The sequence below is a fragment of the Dermacentor albipictus genome, chromosome 1 (assembly GCF_038994185.2).
Source record: "Dermacentor albipictus isolate Rhodes 1998 colony chromosome 1, USDA_Dalb.pri_finalv2, whole genome shotgun sequence".
Classification (NCBI taxonomy): Eukaryota; Metazoa; Arthropoda; class Arachnida; order Ixodida; family Ixodidae; genus Dermacentor; species Dermacentor albipictus.
Window position 1 is genome coordinate 511806550 of NC_091821.1, and position 19638 is coordinate 511826187.

Sequence of the window (19638 nt, forward strand, 5' to 3'; positions counted from 1 at the left end):
CAAAAGTCACAATACAGTCAACGACCGATTTTTCGGACCCGCTAGGGAATGTAAAAACGTCCGAAAATTCAGGCAGTCCGAAAAATTAATGCATGCAAAAAAACTCACCTTTTTTCTTTTTTTCTCGGATCTAGAGGTAAAGGGCGAAGTACCAGGCTTTTGAAAACCTGCCAAAGCATTCAATGAAGGTGCTACAAAAAGAGGTGTTCAAAAACGCAGTCGACCGCCGGTTTATTATGTACTTGTGCATCGTCGGGCAGCCAGTGTTATTGCTGCAGTGGCTTGAAGAAGTTGTTGATTGTTGTTTGGACGGCGTTCCGGTTGCATGCGATCATATTCGCCTCGATCTGAGCAAGGGTCATGTCAGCGCTGTACACCGATGAAAGAGTCAACAATGCTCGCGTCAACTCGGCGCTTGTAGGCGGCGCTGGCATTGGCTCCTCATTTTCAACATCGGAGTCTTCTGAATCCCCCACAAACTGACGGACTATTCCCTTGTCGGTCAGTTCTGCGCAGAAGTTGAGCTCGTTGTCAGCGTCAACAAACTGTTCAAAAGTTATTTCCATGGGTACGGTACTGCTTTCCGCGCTTCGATGCCATCGGCGAGGACAACGAAGACGGTGTGGGGGCCATCGAAGGCAAGCGAAATCCTCAAGTTGCGAACAGTAGAGTTCGCTGACGAGCGTCGAAGCAACCAAGCCTAGCGTCGCAGAGCACATTTGACACAACAGCACAACCACACACCACGCTAGCCAAAACGTGGCCTGCGCAAACAAACGAAATAGCGCCACTCCGGAAACTCCGCCGGAAGTGAAAGTGCTGCCATTTGTGGCGATGAACATAGCCAGTGGGGCTACACCAAATCGGTGTGTGACAGCTAGATTCGGCTAATTGTGGTTCAAAGCGATGATACGCTTCGGCTGCAGGTCGATTTCCTTCGCAAGGGTGCTGGCGAGGAGCCAAAGGACCTTCCGTCGCGTCAAAAAGTCCGGAAAATTAGACGGCGGGGGGTTCGAGCGTCCGAAACTTCAGATGTCCTTGTACATTGATTCTATGGGGCTCGTGGCGGTGCCGCGAAGACGTCCGAAATATCAGGCATGTCCGAAAATTCATTCGTTGACTGTAGTAATGAGCCTGCATTCACTAATATGGGCACTCGCCCCAAAATAGAAGCCTGCATCTTTATTCGCCATTGAAGCAGCTGTGGCAGAAGCTGTAATGAACTTTAATGCATGCCGTGAAAGAACCTCAGCTGGAATTTTACATGAGCTTAGCATGAATCCTGGCCAGCGAAGCACCAAACGCATGAGAGAAAAGGATCGGCAGCGATCAGTCTCGTCTGCACACAAACGTGCATCTGCAGACAAACAAACACTGAAGAAGCGCCATAGAGGTGGCAGGGATCAAAATGATTATACCCCAGGAGCATATTCGGGCTTTGCGAGTGCAAACGGGTTTTCATTTCTCCATTTTGTCTAAATAAAGCTTTCTTTGTTCGTTTTCCTCACTTTACTCAAAATGCAAATTTTGGTTTCTCAATGCATCTATAAATGCGATATCTCACCTCCAGATGCAAATGTCATAATAATTATTTTTGAAGTACATAGCTGAATGAATGGAGCGCACACTGATGCAAACCATTTTTTAAATTTCCTTTTGACAAATATCTTATATGGTGCAATTTCTCAGTGGGTAATTACCTCTTATGAGACACTCGTATTGAATGGGCTTTAATATGGGACATAATTTCACAAACTAAAATCTGCTTGCATTATTGTGTCCCTTATGGTTTACTGAGTCCACGAACATGTATATAGAAAATTTTTAACAAATGATTATTTTTTAATTACTTTCACGCATAATGCCAACTGATTTTTAATTATCTGACAAATTAAGCAAGCTAGAATGAATGTAATTGCATTTCTGGAATCTGCAAAAGAAACTGAACAAGTTTGCCAAGTTTCACTAAGTTTGATAAAGAAATAAGCAAGTTGTATTTTGATGCAGCATCCGCCAACAAGCTCAGGGCTGCAGTATTGTAGCAGTGCTTTTTAAAAAACTATGCCGTTTCTTACCACACTTCATCAGTGTTCGCAGTGACGCTTCACTCTCTTTATCAGTGGGACAAGCCAGCCAAGAACGGTAGAAAAAGAGTGGTATTCAATCTATCGGAAGGCACGGCTACAGATTCGCGGGAACTGGGCTGGTATTCCCAGTTGATTACTTTTTGGGATGCTGGTGCTTTCACAATACCGTATTTACTCGCATAATGGCCGCACTCGCGTAATGATCGCACCCCTGAATTTTGTCGCCAAAATTCGAGTTTTTTAATTTCCCGTGTAATGATCGGACCCCGATCTTGCCGCAGCGATATGTCGTGTGCCAAGTCTAGCTAATGATGATCGCGCTTACCATCTGTCGAATGCTACGTGAATGACTCTTAAAGACACACCTGTATTGAAGAATCATTGATACGGAAGAAACAGTCTTAAAAATGTTTGGTCTGCATGAACCAAACATTCTTAAGTAGATGCCTCATTTCATTACTTATCATCACTTTCCGCACTTCCATGAGAAAAAGAAGTACAACCAAACTTGCCTTTATTATGTGTAGGCTTTATAATGTTTGTGGTCAACAACAACAAAAAAGTTGCCTTTTGATTCTTTTCATCTGCACTCGTGGGCACACAGCAAATCACGCGCGGCAATGATAGCCATGTTTACACTGATATGTTAGAAGTGTACCCTATTCATACGCCGACGCTTGTAACACAGCTAAGATATTTGCCCACCCTTAGCGGAAACGTGCCGTGTTAGGATAGTAGTGAAGACAGATGCTGCAGTTTCCAGAGCACGCCAGCCATGCATTTCTATGTCACTGGCAGCTAAGCGCGCCCATCTGTTTCTGTCCCTTCAAAGTGGACGTGGCTATGTTATTGCCGCAAACTTGCCGATATTAACGATATTATTCATCACTGATACGGAAGAAACTGTTCCAATAAAGTAATGTAATCATGAGAAAAAAAAACATCGCGTTCGGCGCATTTGGCATGCTCCGCCGGCCGCCATTTTTGTTTTGGTGTCCCGCACCCGCATCCCACAGCAAACGAGAGACGAAAAAAAAAAAAAAATTGTGCTTTTCGCGGGAAATGTAACTCGGGCAGTGATCGCACCCATGAATTTGTGTCAATTTTTCTGAAAAAAAAGTGCGATCATTATGCGAGTAAATACGGTATTTCACGTGACTATACTCGCAGACACCTTTCTGTGGCATGAAGCTCCAGGCGCGGGGCTGCTGCAATTGTGTTACGGTGCCAAGTAGTCCACCAGCGTTTCGCAGTGCTTTTGGTTGCTCGGAACAGGCGCTGAACAGACACTGTGGTCCATAGATGCCCAATGTGTTGGGTGCCAAGTCGCACAACATATTGCAAAAGTGATATATAGCGAATATACCACTCGTGGTATATTGAGTTCTCGTAAGAAATTTAGGGGCTACTGGTACCAATGTCAAAAGGCTCTGTGTAGTCTATGCGCAGCCATGCGCTTACATTTTCGTGAATTCGCCTGTCTCAAAACTGTTTATTTTGGAAATATTCCTTGTTTTTACATTTTTTAGTTAACAGGGTTTGGCTGTAGTTTGTTAGATAAGTTATTTAAATGGTTGCCAACAAAATGTAGTTCCTATTGGCTGACTATCACCAATAACTGTGAGCTCTGGTGTGCCACAAGGGAAAGTGTTTGGGTAGCTGCTGTTCTTAAATTATAATAATAATATTGTTCAAAATATCACGTCTTCCATTAAATTGTTTGCAGGTGACTGCGTAGTGTATAGGGGAATAAAATCACGGGAGAGATACTGAAATGTTGCAGAGGCATTTGTGCATAATAGTGCAGTAGTGCCAAAAAATGTAAGATGACCCTAAATATCCAGAAATGCTGCTTCATTGCATTCACCGACCGTGTCCATAGATTAGAGACAAGATACAGCATCAACAATACAATGATTCACAACTAGTTGCACTTGAAGTAGCTTGGTGTGTACCATATTTACTTGATTCTAACGCGCCCTCGATTGTAACATGCACCCATTTGCCGCGGCCTAAAGAACGAAAATTCCTTTACAGTACCGCGCACCTCATTCTTTCATACAGAAATACAACCGTCTCTCATTTGGAAAAAACAGACTTACTCTCGATGCACTAAAGTTGCGATATATAAAAAAACTGGCAGTTTCGCCCCAAAGGCTAAGCATCGATTGCGATAGCAAATTAGGGGACAGCCATACGAAAAGTAAGGATAGTAGTTTCATCGGCTGTATAAGCTTGTAAACATTTGCTTACTAACTCGATTAACTAACACGGTGTCATGTGTGGACAAGCAAACATAAATATGTCTCACTCAGTGACCGCGGAAACTCTTTATCAAAAGGCTGGAAGTGTGGTGGTAGCAGGAGCGAGGGAATCGACCTTTGTGCGAACTCTCACATCTACGTGAACTAAGCGATGAGAACACAGAAACAGTCTTTCGTTTATGTTTACACCACATAGACTGTGTGCCTTCATGACTGCATAGTTGCCACCTGCGATCACGTCAATTGCAACGCTGTTTCGTCCACAGTGGCTATAGCAAACAGTAGTTTGCTTTTGACTCGGGCGCAATGGATGCTCGAATAATGTCACAAACATGACGGAAGCTGTCAAGGATGAAAAGTGCTGCCAACCACGGCAATAAAAATATGCACGCGGTAACGAAAAGCGTGTTTCAAATGAAGGCACGTGCTGTGGCCGCTCTGCAAAGGTAGTTGTGAGGCCTTCGCTGCCTGCAAGCGCTAATATGTCACAAGATGACAAGAATTGCATCTTCTACACTGCTATTGTGCAAAATAGAAACAGGATTTGTTGATTCATTCAATAAATAAAAGCATGTTGATGTAGGCAGCATTTGTTCGTTATTTGTAATACTCTAGATAATTCGACATTCAGTTAATTCGGACACATATTTTTCTATCCAGTGAAATCTTAATCAACAAGGTTTTACTGTATACCGTGTTTATACGATTGTAAGTCGATTGTAAGTCGACAACCCTCCCTCCACATCACGCGTGACGGGGGGAAAAAAAAGAAAAGAAAGGAAAAGCATACCCGCGGACGCATTCAATAACGAAAATTTACTGGTAGCTTACATGGTCACTGGACTACTCATCTTCACTAGTGCTGCCATCGTCATCGCTGCTACGGTCCCACAACACGTCGTCATTCAGCAAAATTCCACATTTGGCAAACGACCGCACCACGACATCTTGTGGAACAGCAGCCCACACCGAATCTACCCACCCACACGCAGCCATCAGGGAGGCTGTTTTGACAGGTCCGGTTGGCGTAAGTTGGCAGTCTTCTGCCACCAACCACTCGTACTAGCAGCAGAAGAGTCCTTAAAAGGTGAAGATCCGGGCTTGTTTCATGACCATGTCACACTTCACTGGCAGGGACTGATTGCGCATTTCAGCGACGTTCCCCACAATCTTGGCCTACATTTGTTTCTTCTACGTAAAGCATGGCAGCCCTCTTGAGCGCTGTTGTGAGCAAGCACTGAATGTTTAGTGGGCCTGGAGCACTCATGACCATTGAGGAAGCATGGAAGTAGCATGTAGCCAGCAGTCAGTCGAACACGTCAAACTAAGAGCTACTGGGAAAGAGAAAAATGTGAGCAGTGTCTGCTCTTCCATGAACTATCTATACTCCCTGCAAGCGCTGCAATTGTGATGGTGCCGCTGCCAATAGAACAGCAGCTCTTCCATCAACTATAGGCCTCCCCCCCCCCCCCCCCATGAGTGTTGTGTGCACTGTAAAACTCTCAAAAATCTTGAAACACCCTTCCGGAAAGCGAACAAACGCACGGGATAGCGAACAGCTACGGGTAGGGCCGTAGAGCAAACATAAAATGGTAACTACATTGAAGCTCTCCTGATATTTCGTTGGTCTCGCTTTTTTGGCGGTGCCATGTTTTGATTTCGATTATAAGTCTATTCCCCCACTACAGATTTTCATATTAAAAAAAAAAAGATAGGTCGACATACAATTATGTAAATAAGGTATATTGTATAATTTTGCATAATGTTCACATATATAATGTTCTTTTAAAGATCTTTTTCTTGTATAACCATGTATTGTTATTTGTGTTATGATATGGGCCACCTCCTACCCTACACTATTCCTTGTGGCTATGTAGGTAAAGAAACTAAATTTATAACTGTTGCTGTTGGCTTAGCTTTGATGCTCAATAAAGAAAGTCAAACACCGTCTTGGCTCACTTTAAGGGTGCATGGTGTTGGCGAATTGTTGAGGACCCTCCAGTTCTGCTCTCGTGGTGCCCGTGCCTTAAGCGCCATTTTGATTCCTCAAGTCGGTCTTGACTGGCATATAGTGCCTGGCGGATGTTGTTTTGTGTTGCCGCTACATTGTACTAGCCTGGCACCGAAGATGTACCATGCAAGGTCACAACCATGCCTACCACTGCTGCATTGTGCATTCTCCGTGGTGGCATTCTGGCACCCCTGGGTATGTCGCAGAGCTTAAGTTGGCCACAGATGGTGGCCTCAGTCGAAAAGCAACAGCCTGTGGCCATTTTTGAGCTCTTCAAGTGGAGTACTCGCACAGCTGCAGGACCGGTCAGTGACGCAGGAGAGTAGTGCATGTGGACACTACTTTATGCGGCAATGGCAGTGCGAGCAGACGTAAACTCCACTTCTGAGGCATTTCAGTGTGACGATAGCCAGGTCATGTGCTTGCCACTACAAACGATTGCTTGTTGTTGTGTTTTGTCGTGCTAACTTTGTTGATCCCTGATGTGAATGCCATTATGAGCTGGCATCTCCTACTGCAGTTGCTCTTTACTGTAAGAAATCGCTGACCTTTCTAATTACGTACTTTTTCTTATTTGGTACTGCCTTTTCGCAGCCTAGGCAGGAGCAATTACATGCACAAGAACTTATGTAAAGGATGTGATGTGATGTATAATGCTGCTTTGTCTTTCTTTGTGCAGGATGGAGTCTAAGGAAAAATGTGAACAAATTATTGCTACCTTCAATGGAAAGGTGCTTGCTGGTAAGCCACATTTGTTTTGCTTTAGGTCCTGCGAATCTATCTAGTAGTGATACACCACTGTCATGTGTGTCATTGTCACAAATTTCAGCATTTCAAAAATGGATAGAGGTAACAATGCAAATGCATTAAAATACCATATTTACTCGAATCTAGGCCGGCTCCGATTCTAAGCCGACTCCTGAATGTCCGAAACCAGAAAAAATTTTAAAAACATACCTCGAATGTAGGCCGAACAGAAAAAGTGAGGACAGTGTTCACAAAATGACAACAGCATTTATTTAAGATGAACATGCTGAGCTCACTCTAGGTCGTCACCACCGTTAGCCAGACCACACGTATGCTTGCGGGCGTGCATAAGCTCGCGTCCATGCGCCCATGCATGCGCAGACAATGCGGCATCGCCCGCGTTGAAATGCGGTGCGATCTCTGTGAACTGCTCCTCTCTATTATTGCGTGCTTCCTGTCACTGTCATTTCCTAGTTGCGGCATACGTAAAAGCGCCTCCCGTTGCCCCTTCCAACGACGGACGTTTTTCTCATCGATGCTGAAGTCCCGCCTCGCTTACTATGCCTCTGTGGCTAGCAGAACATTTGGTTTGAAAGCGGCGCTACAGCGTGCTAACGATATCGCTAGGCCACATGCTGATACCATAGAACCATATGATAGGACGCAGGTCAGAGACAACATCGCTCATGTACATCAATTGGCCACTGGCCGGCTAGCAGCGGCTGTGATACTTTTCTGGATGGCGCTAGCTATGGACCATGCTTATCATGTTCAGTTACAAACTGGCACGCTTCTTAAAATCCTCGAATCTAAGTCAACCCTGGAGTTTTGTATATGATTATTTGAAAAAAAAAAAAAAACTATCAACCTAGATTCGAATAAATACGGTACATTTATCCCAAGAAACACTTCTAATGAAAAAAAGTGAGCAGCAAAGTAAACTCACACAGCATAAATCACATAAACACAAGAGAAATTCATGACACTAGCTATATACATCAAAAACGAACAAGCTCTTGGCTATATATTGTTCCTTCATTCAACTAAACTAGTAACACAATGTCATCAGAAATCAAACATTCCGACTGTCACCTGTCGTGTCGGTCTTCGGTCCAACGTGGCATACGACATTGGCCGGCATGGTTCCGATGTGGCATGGGCGTTGACCTCCACTGCGAATGATGGAGTTGTGCACCTGCTAGGTTTGAGGCCAGTCAGATGTCTCGCCGATGTGGTGAGGTGATTGCCTCCATGGCACTGGACAGTGTGCGGTTACAGCAGTGTGGGGCTGGGCTGGGTGGGCCGTGGAACACTCCCACGCTGATGTAGTCGGGGCTCAAGAACTGGAGCTGTCGCTTGCCAACTCTAGGATGGTCTGTGGTCCGCAAAGCTGCAGCTTCCCGTCTCAAGAGGCCAGCTGGAGATGCGTCCTGCTGCTCGACCATGTCGGCAATGCCCACTCCTTCGTCTCCTTTTTTCTTCATTTTTTTCTCATGTACTTCAGGTGCTTTTCGGGAAAACGGGGGGAAGGCAGGAGATGGAAATTCAAGACGATGAGAAAAACGAGAACAAGGTAAAAGCAGGAGCCAACATTTGGACAAGGGGACTTGTCTTCCTCAACGTAACTGAAGAAGACAAGTCCACTTATAGAAACTTTGGCTCCTACTTTCACATTGTTCTTGTTTTGCTTATCATGTGCTTCTCGCATCACATATCCATCTCCATTTTGCTGACCAGCATTGTTGTCTTCTTAACATATTGGCATGTGCTTTGCCGGTGACTTCTGAGACACTGACAACATATCGCATGTCATTTTCATTGTCTTTAGTGGCCCTTCTGGCAGCAGGGGCTAACAGTCCCATCAGATTCCCACTTGGCACATGTGACTAAGATTTGGAGGGGCTGTGTTCTGACATTATCTGTGTTGGTCAGAGAACAATGAGACCGACTTAATTTTGGCTCAGCACTTGTAATGTCAGCCTGACTTAATAGAATTTGTATGCTTAGTTAGATCAAGACAAGTGTGGGTGCCAAATTGGGCTCCTAAATTTTACCCCAGAAAAAAAGAAGGTTGTACTTACTTGGTTGTCACACTGTTCGCAGGAGAATGTCATTGATAAAATTTTGTTTTGTATGATTTCCTGGTGCTGTCGTTAGCTACCAGGAACATAAAAAATGCCTAGCACAGTTATACTTCTTTTTTACTTCTTGGGGGCACGTAGCGTTCGAAATCAACTGCCTTATTTCTTCATGGATTTTGATGAAGATTGGCACAAATGTTTTGAATGTCTCCCTGGTCCTCCATAAAAATTTGTGATGCATGTTATTCAGCACAATTCTTCTAACTTTCTGGAGAGCTTAAAAAATGCGATGGAAGGCTCGTTGAGTATTGATTGCATAGGTGAATAAATGCTTGAAGGTCATGACATTCTTGCTTTCTTTTTTTGCGACATTTTTGGATTGCCATTTTTTTTTATGTTAACTTCGCACCAAGCACACTTTTTGGATGAACGAATAGATACATCATACATTTATAAAAAGTCAAGATAAAAATGCGAAAATGTCACGACCTGTGCAGTAGCCCAAGGAACATGCCAAAGAAAAAAGCAGTCAAAATAGGCTGAATAGCAACAAAGAAATTGGCTCCAGAAACAGCAGAAAGGCACACAAACAGTTTTGAGAAAACAGCTCTTTATGTTTCACCTTCTCTTCAGTTCTCTAAAAAGCACCAAATTTGTTGTCTTTGGTGTGTTTTATGATGTGAGGCTTCTTGGACGTGTGGCCTCTGGCCTGGTGTGCCTTTAAGTAAGGTTTGTCCTCCCGCCCCGCCCCCCTTTTTTGTATGGCATTCTTTACTGCTGCGGTACAAAGAGCATGGTGTCCGGGTTTCAAACCAAGTGAAGTGCAGAACTCTGTGTTGGCATGAATACACTTCCAGCATTGTAGGTGCAGGCTGCCTCATTGATAGCCTCCATGCAATCTGTGAGGCATTTTTTCTTTTTCATTTCATTGAATCGACCAATTTACTGAATAAAAGCCCTCACCAGCCTTCCGAGTCATCTTCCTTTGACAATGGCTGTGGAGCTTAGAATCAGAACCACTGATAAACAGGCAGCAATGCAGCTGCTAGGTGCTTTCCAGCTTTTACGTTTGCATGATGCCTCACTCCTGCAGCCAGGTGTCTGTGCCAGCCCGAGGTGCCCAGTGAACAGAGTTCATGATGAGGTTCTCTTTATGAAGGGGTGATATGAAAGATGATGTTACGAGGTATTGTGACAATACGATAATTGAGTGACAATGATAAACGCCTTGCCGCAGGTTCGAGGAGTCAATGCCCAATTCGCTTAGTTGCGCAGTCCGAGGTGCCGATATGCGAAAGCGCCTGTCTGCGGGTTCAAGGAGTCAACGCTTGATGTGCTTAGTTGCGCAGTCTAAGGGGCTGATACGCGAAGTGCGTAGGTGCACGTAACAGGAGTCTACGCTTGATGTGCTTAGTTGCGCAGTTCGAGGCGTCGATGCACGAAACGCCTACCCACAGGTTCAAGGAGTTGGAGCACTCTATTTTTAACGGGGGAGGCTACACTTGGAATACTACTTTTTTTATTTGTGGACAGATCTGAACGAAATTTTCACACTTTGTTTATTTTATGAATATGAAATGAATTTAATATGAATTAATATGAATGAATATATTATGAATTTTAATATGCAGATTCTAAAAATATAATAAATTTTGCCATAGGACAAGTAGTTTCCGATATACTCTAAAAGCACTTTATAAGCTGGGTCCTTTGTTTGGAGGAAATTTAGCATCTAAACAGACAACCCTAACACAGTGGTTTGAGTATAAAGACTATGTTGAATGTTCAGGTAGTGCCTTAAGGTATTAATCAATGTTCTAGGCTAATTTGAGCAAGAGCTAGAGCTCATCAAAGTTGTTAGAAAAAAATGCCATCTTGATATGTCAAGCATGTGACCCATTTCAAAAACTTTTTGAGAAGAGTACTGCTTTGAAAAGGTGCATATTGCTTACTGCATACATTTCTCTTTCTGGCAGAAAAAAAAATTAAGTTGATAGCTGAAATAGGACAGAGGCTGTTTTACCTCCAAAATTGGAAGTCTGTCAGAATTGTTGTTTTGAGAAATCAAGGAAAAACATTCTGCAACATCTTTATTGAGAACATACCAATAAAATCTCAAGGAAATTCACCAGGGGCATAATCTGGATACATCCTATCTTTGTGCCACTTTTTGGCCAGCTTCCTTGAGCTCAAAGAGGCTTCTCGCTTCTTGCTGGAGTTAGCACTTCGATGGTCGTCTTTCTCCTTTGCTCGCTGCGATGCAGTGCCAGGAATAATCATGTGTAGCTGCTGTAGAATTGCAGTGGACGCAAGCAGATTCCCAGTGTTGAAGCGTAGGACAGCTTCCCCAACAGCAGCTTGCACGGCCAAGAGAGATGCATGCTGTTCCTTTGAGACACTCCAAATCACTGAGTGAAGGCTCTCATTTGAATTATGTGTCTTGCCTTGCTGGTATCTCTGGAGCAGGTTCTTTTCAGATAGCCGCGCATATACAGGCAGCATTGCTTCTGCCACATGTTCTGGCAAGTTGTAGTGGTGCCTAGGTTCAGGCTCTCCCTTTGCTCTTGCAGCATTGTGACGACAGAACATTGTCAGAGCATTGCTGAGAGCCCGTACTCCTTGGCGGGGTCCTTGAAAGCATCGCCACTTTCTAGCCGCACCCGGACATGGCACGAGTCCAAGGAACTCTGTACGATGGATAAATCCATGATTGCAAATTTAGTTCCGCTGTCGTTGACATCCTCTCACGTGTTAACACCCAGCAGCTTGAACTTTCATTCCATCGCAGACTGCGACGCCAGGCACATTTTCCGACGTTCGCTACTTTCTTCAGTCGTGAAGGAAACAGTGCCTGCACGATCTATGCCAACACGCGTGGCGTGGACAGACGAAGTGTTGACGCTAGACGTGCCGGTTTGCAGCTCGGAACTCAATCCGGTCGAATGTCCAGGCAGACCAGCAACCGACAACTCCGCGAGTATGACAGGCCTAGCCGCCTTCCGTCGCGCATTCCACAGCCACTTGACGCGTAGTAGCCTTGAGACGTCGATCTTTTCCAGCCATCCGGGCAGCGAAATGAGCACCTTATCAACAAACGTAGACAGCGACGCAATGAAACCAGAGATAAACAAACATAGCGAAATGCGAGAGCAGTCGAGCGCACGCGCCAAAGAGCACCAGACCAATAGGAGCGAGGCGCGCCGGGGGTGTGCGCGCTTTGGCCAATCAGCGGCACGGACGCATCCTCCAGAAATGACGCGATAGCATCGGTTTCCCTTCACCGACCCCATTTTGAACTGGCGCAAAATGCGCACAAAGAAAACAGCTTCAAAACAAGCGCAAGATGGCGGCCATCGGCCACCGCGGTCACAAATGGTGACGGCACGAAGTTTGAATATTTTTGACCAAATTTTGCTGATTTCGCGTTCACTCTGGCCCCTTTAAGCGCGTTTTTTTATTATTTCCGATTAAATTTAGCTTCTAGATTTCGCGGAGGGAGTCTTGAATTTGAATGGCACCGAAAAGGTCTATCTTTAGCTCTTGGCCCATCCGCAGCTTGAGTAGCAAAATGTCGATCAGCCGACACCTATAAATGGACTTGAAAGCGCGAATAATGCCCTGGTCCAATGGCTGCAGCTTCGACGTCGTGTTCGGCGGCAAAAAATTAATTTCAATACTGCTCAGCTGGACATCTATCTGTGTGGTGTGCTGTGCAATTGTCGACGATGAGGCAAACCTTCCGGCCTTGACGCGCCAGCTCGAGAGTACCATGCCTTCAACAATTTTTGAAATATATCCAGAGTCCTCCACGATTTCTTGTTCCAGGCATATGTAACCGGAATGCTGGGGCAGTTGCGCATGCACCTCGGTGTTTGAAACTTTGAAACTTGCCTATGACAAGTGGCCGCAGCTTCGTGCTTCCGTCCATATTAGCAGCCAACAGAACTGTGATACGTGCCTTGCCTTGCTTGCTGCCGTGGCACTTGTCTCCGCGGGTGTCGAGCGTTTGTCATGGAAGCATTTGCCAGAACAGGCCCGTTTCGTCAGCATTATATATCTGATTGGGCTCATACTTGGCGAGAATCTGAGGCCACTCTTGTTCAAGCCATTTCTTGATCTCGCCTTCATTGGCGTCCTCACTTTCCCCCGCGACTGTCTTCCCGACAATGTTAAAGCGGGCCTTAAAACGTTGCAGCCAACCGCTGCTGGCGTTAAAGTTCTCTGCGCCGAAAATGAATGCAAAGTTCTTGGCCTTCTGCTGTAGCATTGGTCCCGATAAAGGAATATTCTGGGCCCTTACGTCGATAAACCATTTGTACAGTGCCTTCTCGACGTCTTCAACGGCAGCTTTGCGCACCCGCCGCGTGCCTGAATGCTGGTTCTGTTCCGCCTTGGCCTTTATGTCACTCTTGTTCTTCTGCAGAGCGCTCAAAGTACTCCTTGGGATGTTGAAAGCTTCGGCAACGCTCGACTTTTTTTCTCCATTTTCAACGCGCTGTATCACTTCCAATTTCGCAGCAAATGTCAGGGACGTCCGCTTCTTCGCGTTTGCAGCCATCACACCAACCACGACAGGCCTAAGCCACACACACACTAACGACTGGCGTAGCACAGGCGGCAGCACCAAGACGCACGTGTCGTTGACGTCAAACTAGCCAACCTGGCCAAGCCACGGCCACGCCAAGCCGCCGCGTGCGTACGCCGCTACGTTCGAGTGGTGCCCTCGGCGCAACCGATGTGGGCAGCTGTCATACGCAGCAATCTGGAACGCCCATCGCACCGCCGCTTTCTTCGAGAGTGTTGCAGGAAAGCTCGCCTCCTGTCAACAGAGCGCACTTAGTCTGGGGTGGCGTAGTTCGATATATCCATTTTACATCCGGCCCCGTTCGAAATAAAAAATTAAAAATGCATGCAATTTTCCACGTAATATAGAAAGTGTTCGATACAGTCGCCGACCGTTTATTCGGACCTCACGGGGACTGCAAAAATGTCCGAATAAACAGGTGTCCGAAAAAGCAGATTAAGAAAAAAAAAAAGAAATCCTTTATTTCCACGCGCTTATTCGGGCTCGGCAGTAGGCTTGGAAGAAATCGTGAATGCGCCGTTGCACGCTGTTCCGTTTACGCGCAATCAGATAAGCCTGAATCTCGGAGAGGGTCGTACGGTCACTATTAGCGGCTGAAAGCACAGTCACTGCTTGTACACGCTCCACATGCGACGGCAGCGTAGCACATGGTGCGTCATCTCCGGCAGTGAGTTCTGCGCATGTCAATACAGCAGTGTCAGCACCACGACCGGCTTTATTACGGTCGTGGTCAGCACGTATGAAACTGTCAAATGAGACGGTGTCCGGAATCGCAATGCAACCACTGCGCAGGTCTCGGCAGAACATTTTCTGCGTCAGTAGGGAGCACATCGGAAGGCGACAAGTCTTAGGCCTCCCGGCAACCGCTTGCCGGCATTCCCCAGCGCAGTCTGCGCGGGCACTGTCGGCGCCATTAGACCTTTGACGTGATGTTTACGTATGCCGCGTTGGCTCACCGAAACCTTGACACAGCACACAAAGCAAACACCACCGTGCCGACACAAGTCGCACAAACGAAAAACGCGGCCTGCTCGCAGCGTCAGCGAAGAAACAAATCAGCTGCTGGATTGTCTTGACATGGCTTACTAAGCTGAAACCGGAACTGCTGCAGAGCCACTCTATCTAACCAGGCAGAAACGATGATGATGAGCGGGGATTTCCAGTAGCGCCATTTTGTGGGGCAGCAAGGAAGCTCCGTTCAAAACAAAAATGGCGTTCAGCAAGTCGAACCATGCACCGGTCAGAGTCGGTGCATGGTGCTCTCGACCGAGTTGGCTCAAGGAGTGTCCGAAAAATCAGACGAGAGGTTGCAAGGTGTCCGAACTTCCGGCAGTTGTTATACATTATGGTCTATGGGGAGAACGGCTGTGCCGCGAGGCTGACCGAATAATCGGGCATGTCCGAATTTTCGGAGTCCGGAAAATCGGTCGGCGACTGTATACGCAATAATTCGATATATCCGTGTTCGATATATGGAGGTTTGACTGTACACGCTATTATCGATTTCGTTGCGTTTGTCACTGTTCGGCAGTATTCCTATGCTTACACTGTCTTTTTAACCAAAGGTTATTTTGTTTATATAATACTCTAATAGTTTTACTGAGGAGAAAGAGTTGTACTGCATCTATGCATTATCAGCAACCAGAGTACTTTCCGAGAACTAGGAAATATAGCATGCCTACTAGGGTCTATAAGGTGCCGATTTTAATTTTTATCTGTTTTTAAGGAAATGCATTTATTCTGAGCCCTCTTCTTTTTACTACCCCCACCGCCTTTGTACCTTTGCATATAAGCCTTAACTAAAACCATATGGTTAGTTTTTACTGGCCAGCGTTTTCTAGAATTATTGACTCGAACTTGTCATTAGCAAAGTGGTCCTGCAGTGAAAATATCCTGTGGAATGCGAGAAGAAAAAAGCCTTAATCGACTTCACACAGAACCCTACAACAAAACACGGCAAGGTGCAGCAAAAAATTAATCCCAAATGGTCCTTGTGAGTTCTTAGTTTTGAAGCCACCCCAAAAACACCTGCAGGCCACACTGCTGCCTTCATTTGGTCGATGAGGGTATAGATAGGGGCTTGTTGGTACGGTGCATCCTATTTTGTTGTAGCGCAAGCTGAACAAGGACAACAGAAAGGCACATCTGACACACTACCAGTGTGTCAGATGTGACTATTGTCACATCTGATGATGATGATTGTGTATGATGTGTCAGACTATTACACTTGTGCGTTGGATATGGTAATACAGTCGATCCCGGATATATTGAACCCGTATATATCAAATTATTGCCGATATCGAACAGTTGAAAAATCGCCTTGGGAATCCCATGCAAAAGTATAGCGCTATTGTTCGCGTATATAGAACTCCCGTGCACAGGCATATCGATGTATCGAACTCCTAGCTGAGCTGTGCCCCCGACAAGTGCGCTTCTGCCATACCCCACCCCTGCAAGTGCGCTTCTCCCATAGCATCCCACCCCTGCAAGTGTGCTTCTCCTCACAAAGCTCTTGCAATGTTCCCGCGTTCTCATGCGCGCCTCCCCGCACTCTGAGAAAGGGGCGTGTGTGGGTAAAAGGCACGTGACAAGGACCACTTGGAGTGCAATTGGGTGTGAAAGGGAAGCGGGAGGGAGAAACCACCCTGACTGCAGGCGCCCGTTTCCTGTGTTTTGGTTGGCAGACACTGCTGGTGCAGCGAGATGAGCGAGGTAAGTGCAGCTTGGGCTTGTGGTAGTGCGGAGACGCATAGCGGTGCGTCTTTCGATTCGCTTTGTTCCTTTTATTCACGAGGCCAACGCGAAGGCTTGAGACTCGTGTGGTGCAGTGCATTTTTCTTTCCGCTTTTGGCACGTGTTCCGGAGCCATGGCCATAAAAAAAATGCAAGAATTTGGATTTTTCAACAAAGGCAGACATCATTCGATGGGTAAAGGCTAGCGAGAAAAAGTTGTTGGTTGTCGCGGCGTTCGGAATTCCTTTCAACACCCTGAGTACGATTCTCAAGAACAAAGCCGATGTTAAGCTGAAGGCAGTGCAGTCCAGTCACCCTGGAGCGTGTCGTGTGCGCGTCCCAACCTTTGACAAGGTCGAGAAGGCATTGAATGCCTGGTTTTTGGAGACACGTGCCTAGAACATACCTGTTGACTGCCCAGTGTTCATTGAGAAGGCCAAATGGTTTGCTGTGGCCTTCGGAGAAGAAAGCTTCACTGTTGGCACTGGTCGGCAGCAACGATTTAAGAGTCGCTACAGCATCGTTGGAAAGACCCTTTCGGGCGAAAGCGAGGCGACTAGCACAAGTCACATAGAGAAGTGGTTGTCCGAAGAGTGGCCAAATATGTCGGACAGCTTTTCGCCGTCGCAAATATTAAACGCAGATGAGACGGCACTGTTTTGGCAAATGCTGCCAAACAAGACTGCATCTGAAGGGCACTGCGTGCCGTGGTGGAAAGAAGAGCAAAGTGCGTATCGATTTCGTTTGCTGCAAATATGTATGGGTCATGCAAACTACAGCCATTTGTTATCGGAAAGAGCAGGTCGCCACGCTGCTTTAAGAACACGAAAGGCTTCCCGGTTCGATACGCGTCCCATAAGAAAGCTTGGATGACACGCAATTTTTTTGTTGAGTGGCTACAAGCGTGGTATGCCGAACTGGAGAAGTCTGGCCGCAAAGTTTGTCTTCTTGACAATTGTTTGGCCCATCATGTTGTCTGCCCATTAAAGCAGATCACCCTCAAGTTTCTGGGGACGCAGGTTTCGCATCCCGAAAAATTGCTAAAATTTCGATTTTTTGAAAATCACATTTGCAGTTTCTATAACCCTTTTTCTATCTGATACCCAAATATCATCACTGTAAACATATCTTTACTCCGTCTTTAGCTATACAGTCAATACTTAACAAGCCTTCTATCACATTTTTTATGTTCCCCAATCTCTCCAGAAAGTAAGAGAAAGAAAAATTCTGCTCAAATAAAATTGAATAAAAAGTTCTCAAGATATCGCTCTGAAACTTTTATGGAAGCATCAGGGAGACATTCTAAACATTTGTGCCAAATTTCATGAAAATTCATGAAGAAATAAGGAAGTTGATTTTTAAAGCCACGTCCCCCCCCCCCTAAGGGGGGACATGGTGATTAAAAGTTACCATTATTTATTTATAACCCAAACTTGATAAAAATTGGCATGCTTATTTAGTTTCTTCTCCTGATCCTAAAAATGCAGTTATTTTTTCTGTAGGTTCATTATTTCATTACTTAATTAAGAAAACAATGTATTTTACGATGTCTTTTTTCTTACTACAATAGACAAATAACCGCTGCACAAAAATAGACAAATGACATATGGTCCAATAGAAGAAAGCACAAGCTTCCCAACATAGGAAGAACTTTTATGATTGGATCAATATTTCCTACTTTATAGTGCACTGAACTCCATTGTTCTGAACGTGGCCATGCATTAGTCAGACAAAAGACAAATTTTAAAAACTTTAAACAAAGAAAATTGAAAAACTGTTTCCTATGTTTGGTGCTCCAAACATCTAGCTTCATGCTACAAAAAAAATTAGTACTATATCTATGATAGCTACTGATATGTCACAGTAAATGTCTTGCTGGGTGGGTAAAATTAGCATTTCGAGAAAATCAAGAAAAGAAATAAATGTCACATTTAATTGTGATGAGTCACAAATGTGTGCACATACACATTCCCAAAACATTAGTATGCTCCTGGGGCATAGTCAGTTTGGGCATTTGTGCCTCTGTGGCGCTTTTTGAACAAGCACTGCACATTTTCTGCCGATGCATGCTTGTTGTCAGGATTGGGGGCTCAATCCCATCGTCCGTGGTCCTTTGCCAAGATTGGAGTACGGCATGAATTCGAAGGTAGCTGGCCCATGCCGTCGTCCAACTTATTTACGCTGAGATCGTTGATGAAGTGAAGAACTGTTTCTCATCGAGAACGAGGAAAAGGGTTTATTTACAGAAACTAAATCAGTCTAACATGACTGCTTGAGAAAAAGAGTAACAGTCCAACATGACTGCATGAGAGAAGTGACTCAGTCTAACATGACTGCTCAAGAGAAGTGTCCTCAGCATTCGCACAACCACAGTTTTTATACACTCGATCCGCCGGTCCTACGACGCGGCGACTGTTCGTTTACTCATCACCAACTCGCCGCTGCTCTGCAGGTCAGTTTACAGACACAAAGGCAACCGCGCTCTGATGCCCGACGACGGCGTTGGCGGGGTGCCGTTCCGGGAACTATCGGCGCCGATCGAGGGTCGCTCGTTGTTCCGTGCTAGGCCGAAGCGTGAGACGCACCAAAATACGTCGTCCCCACGGCGGCTTGTCCATGCGTGTCAAATCAGCTCCGCGTTGGGGAACTCCGGAATCATTGTTCACACACGCCGAACTAGTCCCGTCACAATGTCGATGGGGCGGGTGGAAGGCGGCGGATTCCAGCGCGAAGGCCGCTTCTTTGAACGCCTCCCAGCTGCAGCGACGGAGAGGGAGAGGTGCGCGTCGTGTCGCCCTGTCGTAACTGTGTGGCAATCTTGTTTCGCAGCTCGCCATTCTTGACAGCGCCTCCATGGCCCGGAAAGTCTCGACTGTCTAGCGCTGACAACCGCTAGGCAGGAAGGGAACGGCTGCTGGTCAGGGGGGGGGGGGGATTGATGTCTTGGCTCGCAGCGACCACTTGTGCATTGATGTCACCGCCCCAAAACATCCAACAAGGACAGGCAACTGCAAAATGAACCCCACAACACGGCTCTGCGCCGAGATGACGTGCATTGGCTCTCACTTTAGACTCGCTAGGCTTCAAAAAAAACAACAACATAAGTGCAGAAACAAAAAAAAATGCTACA

General features: G+C 45.8%; 1 protein-coding gene across 2 annotated transcripts in view; it reads left to right on the plus strand.

The window, feature by feature from the left end:
- shep (alan shepard) overlaps nt 1-19638 on the plus strand; it is a 208501-nt gene that overhangs the window by 60529 nt on the left and 128334 nt on the right. For both annotated transcript variants that reach the window (XM_065437156.2, XM_065437155.2), the window contains exon 4: nt 7042-7103. In XM_065437156.2, coding sequence (XP_065293228.1) covers nt 7042-7103 — 62 coding nt within the window. The remainder of the gene's footprint in view (nt 1-7041; nt 7104-19638) is intronic.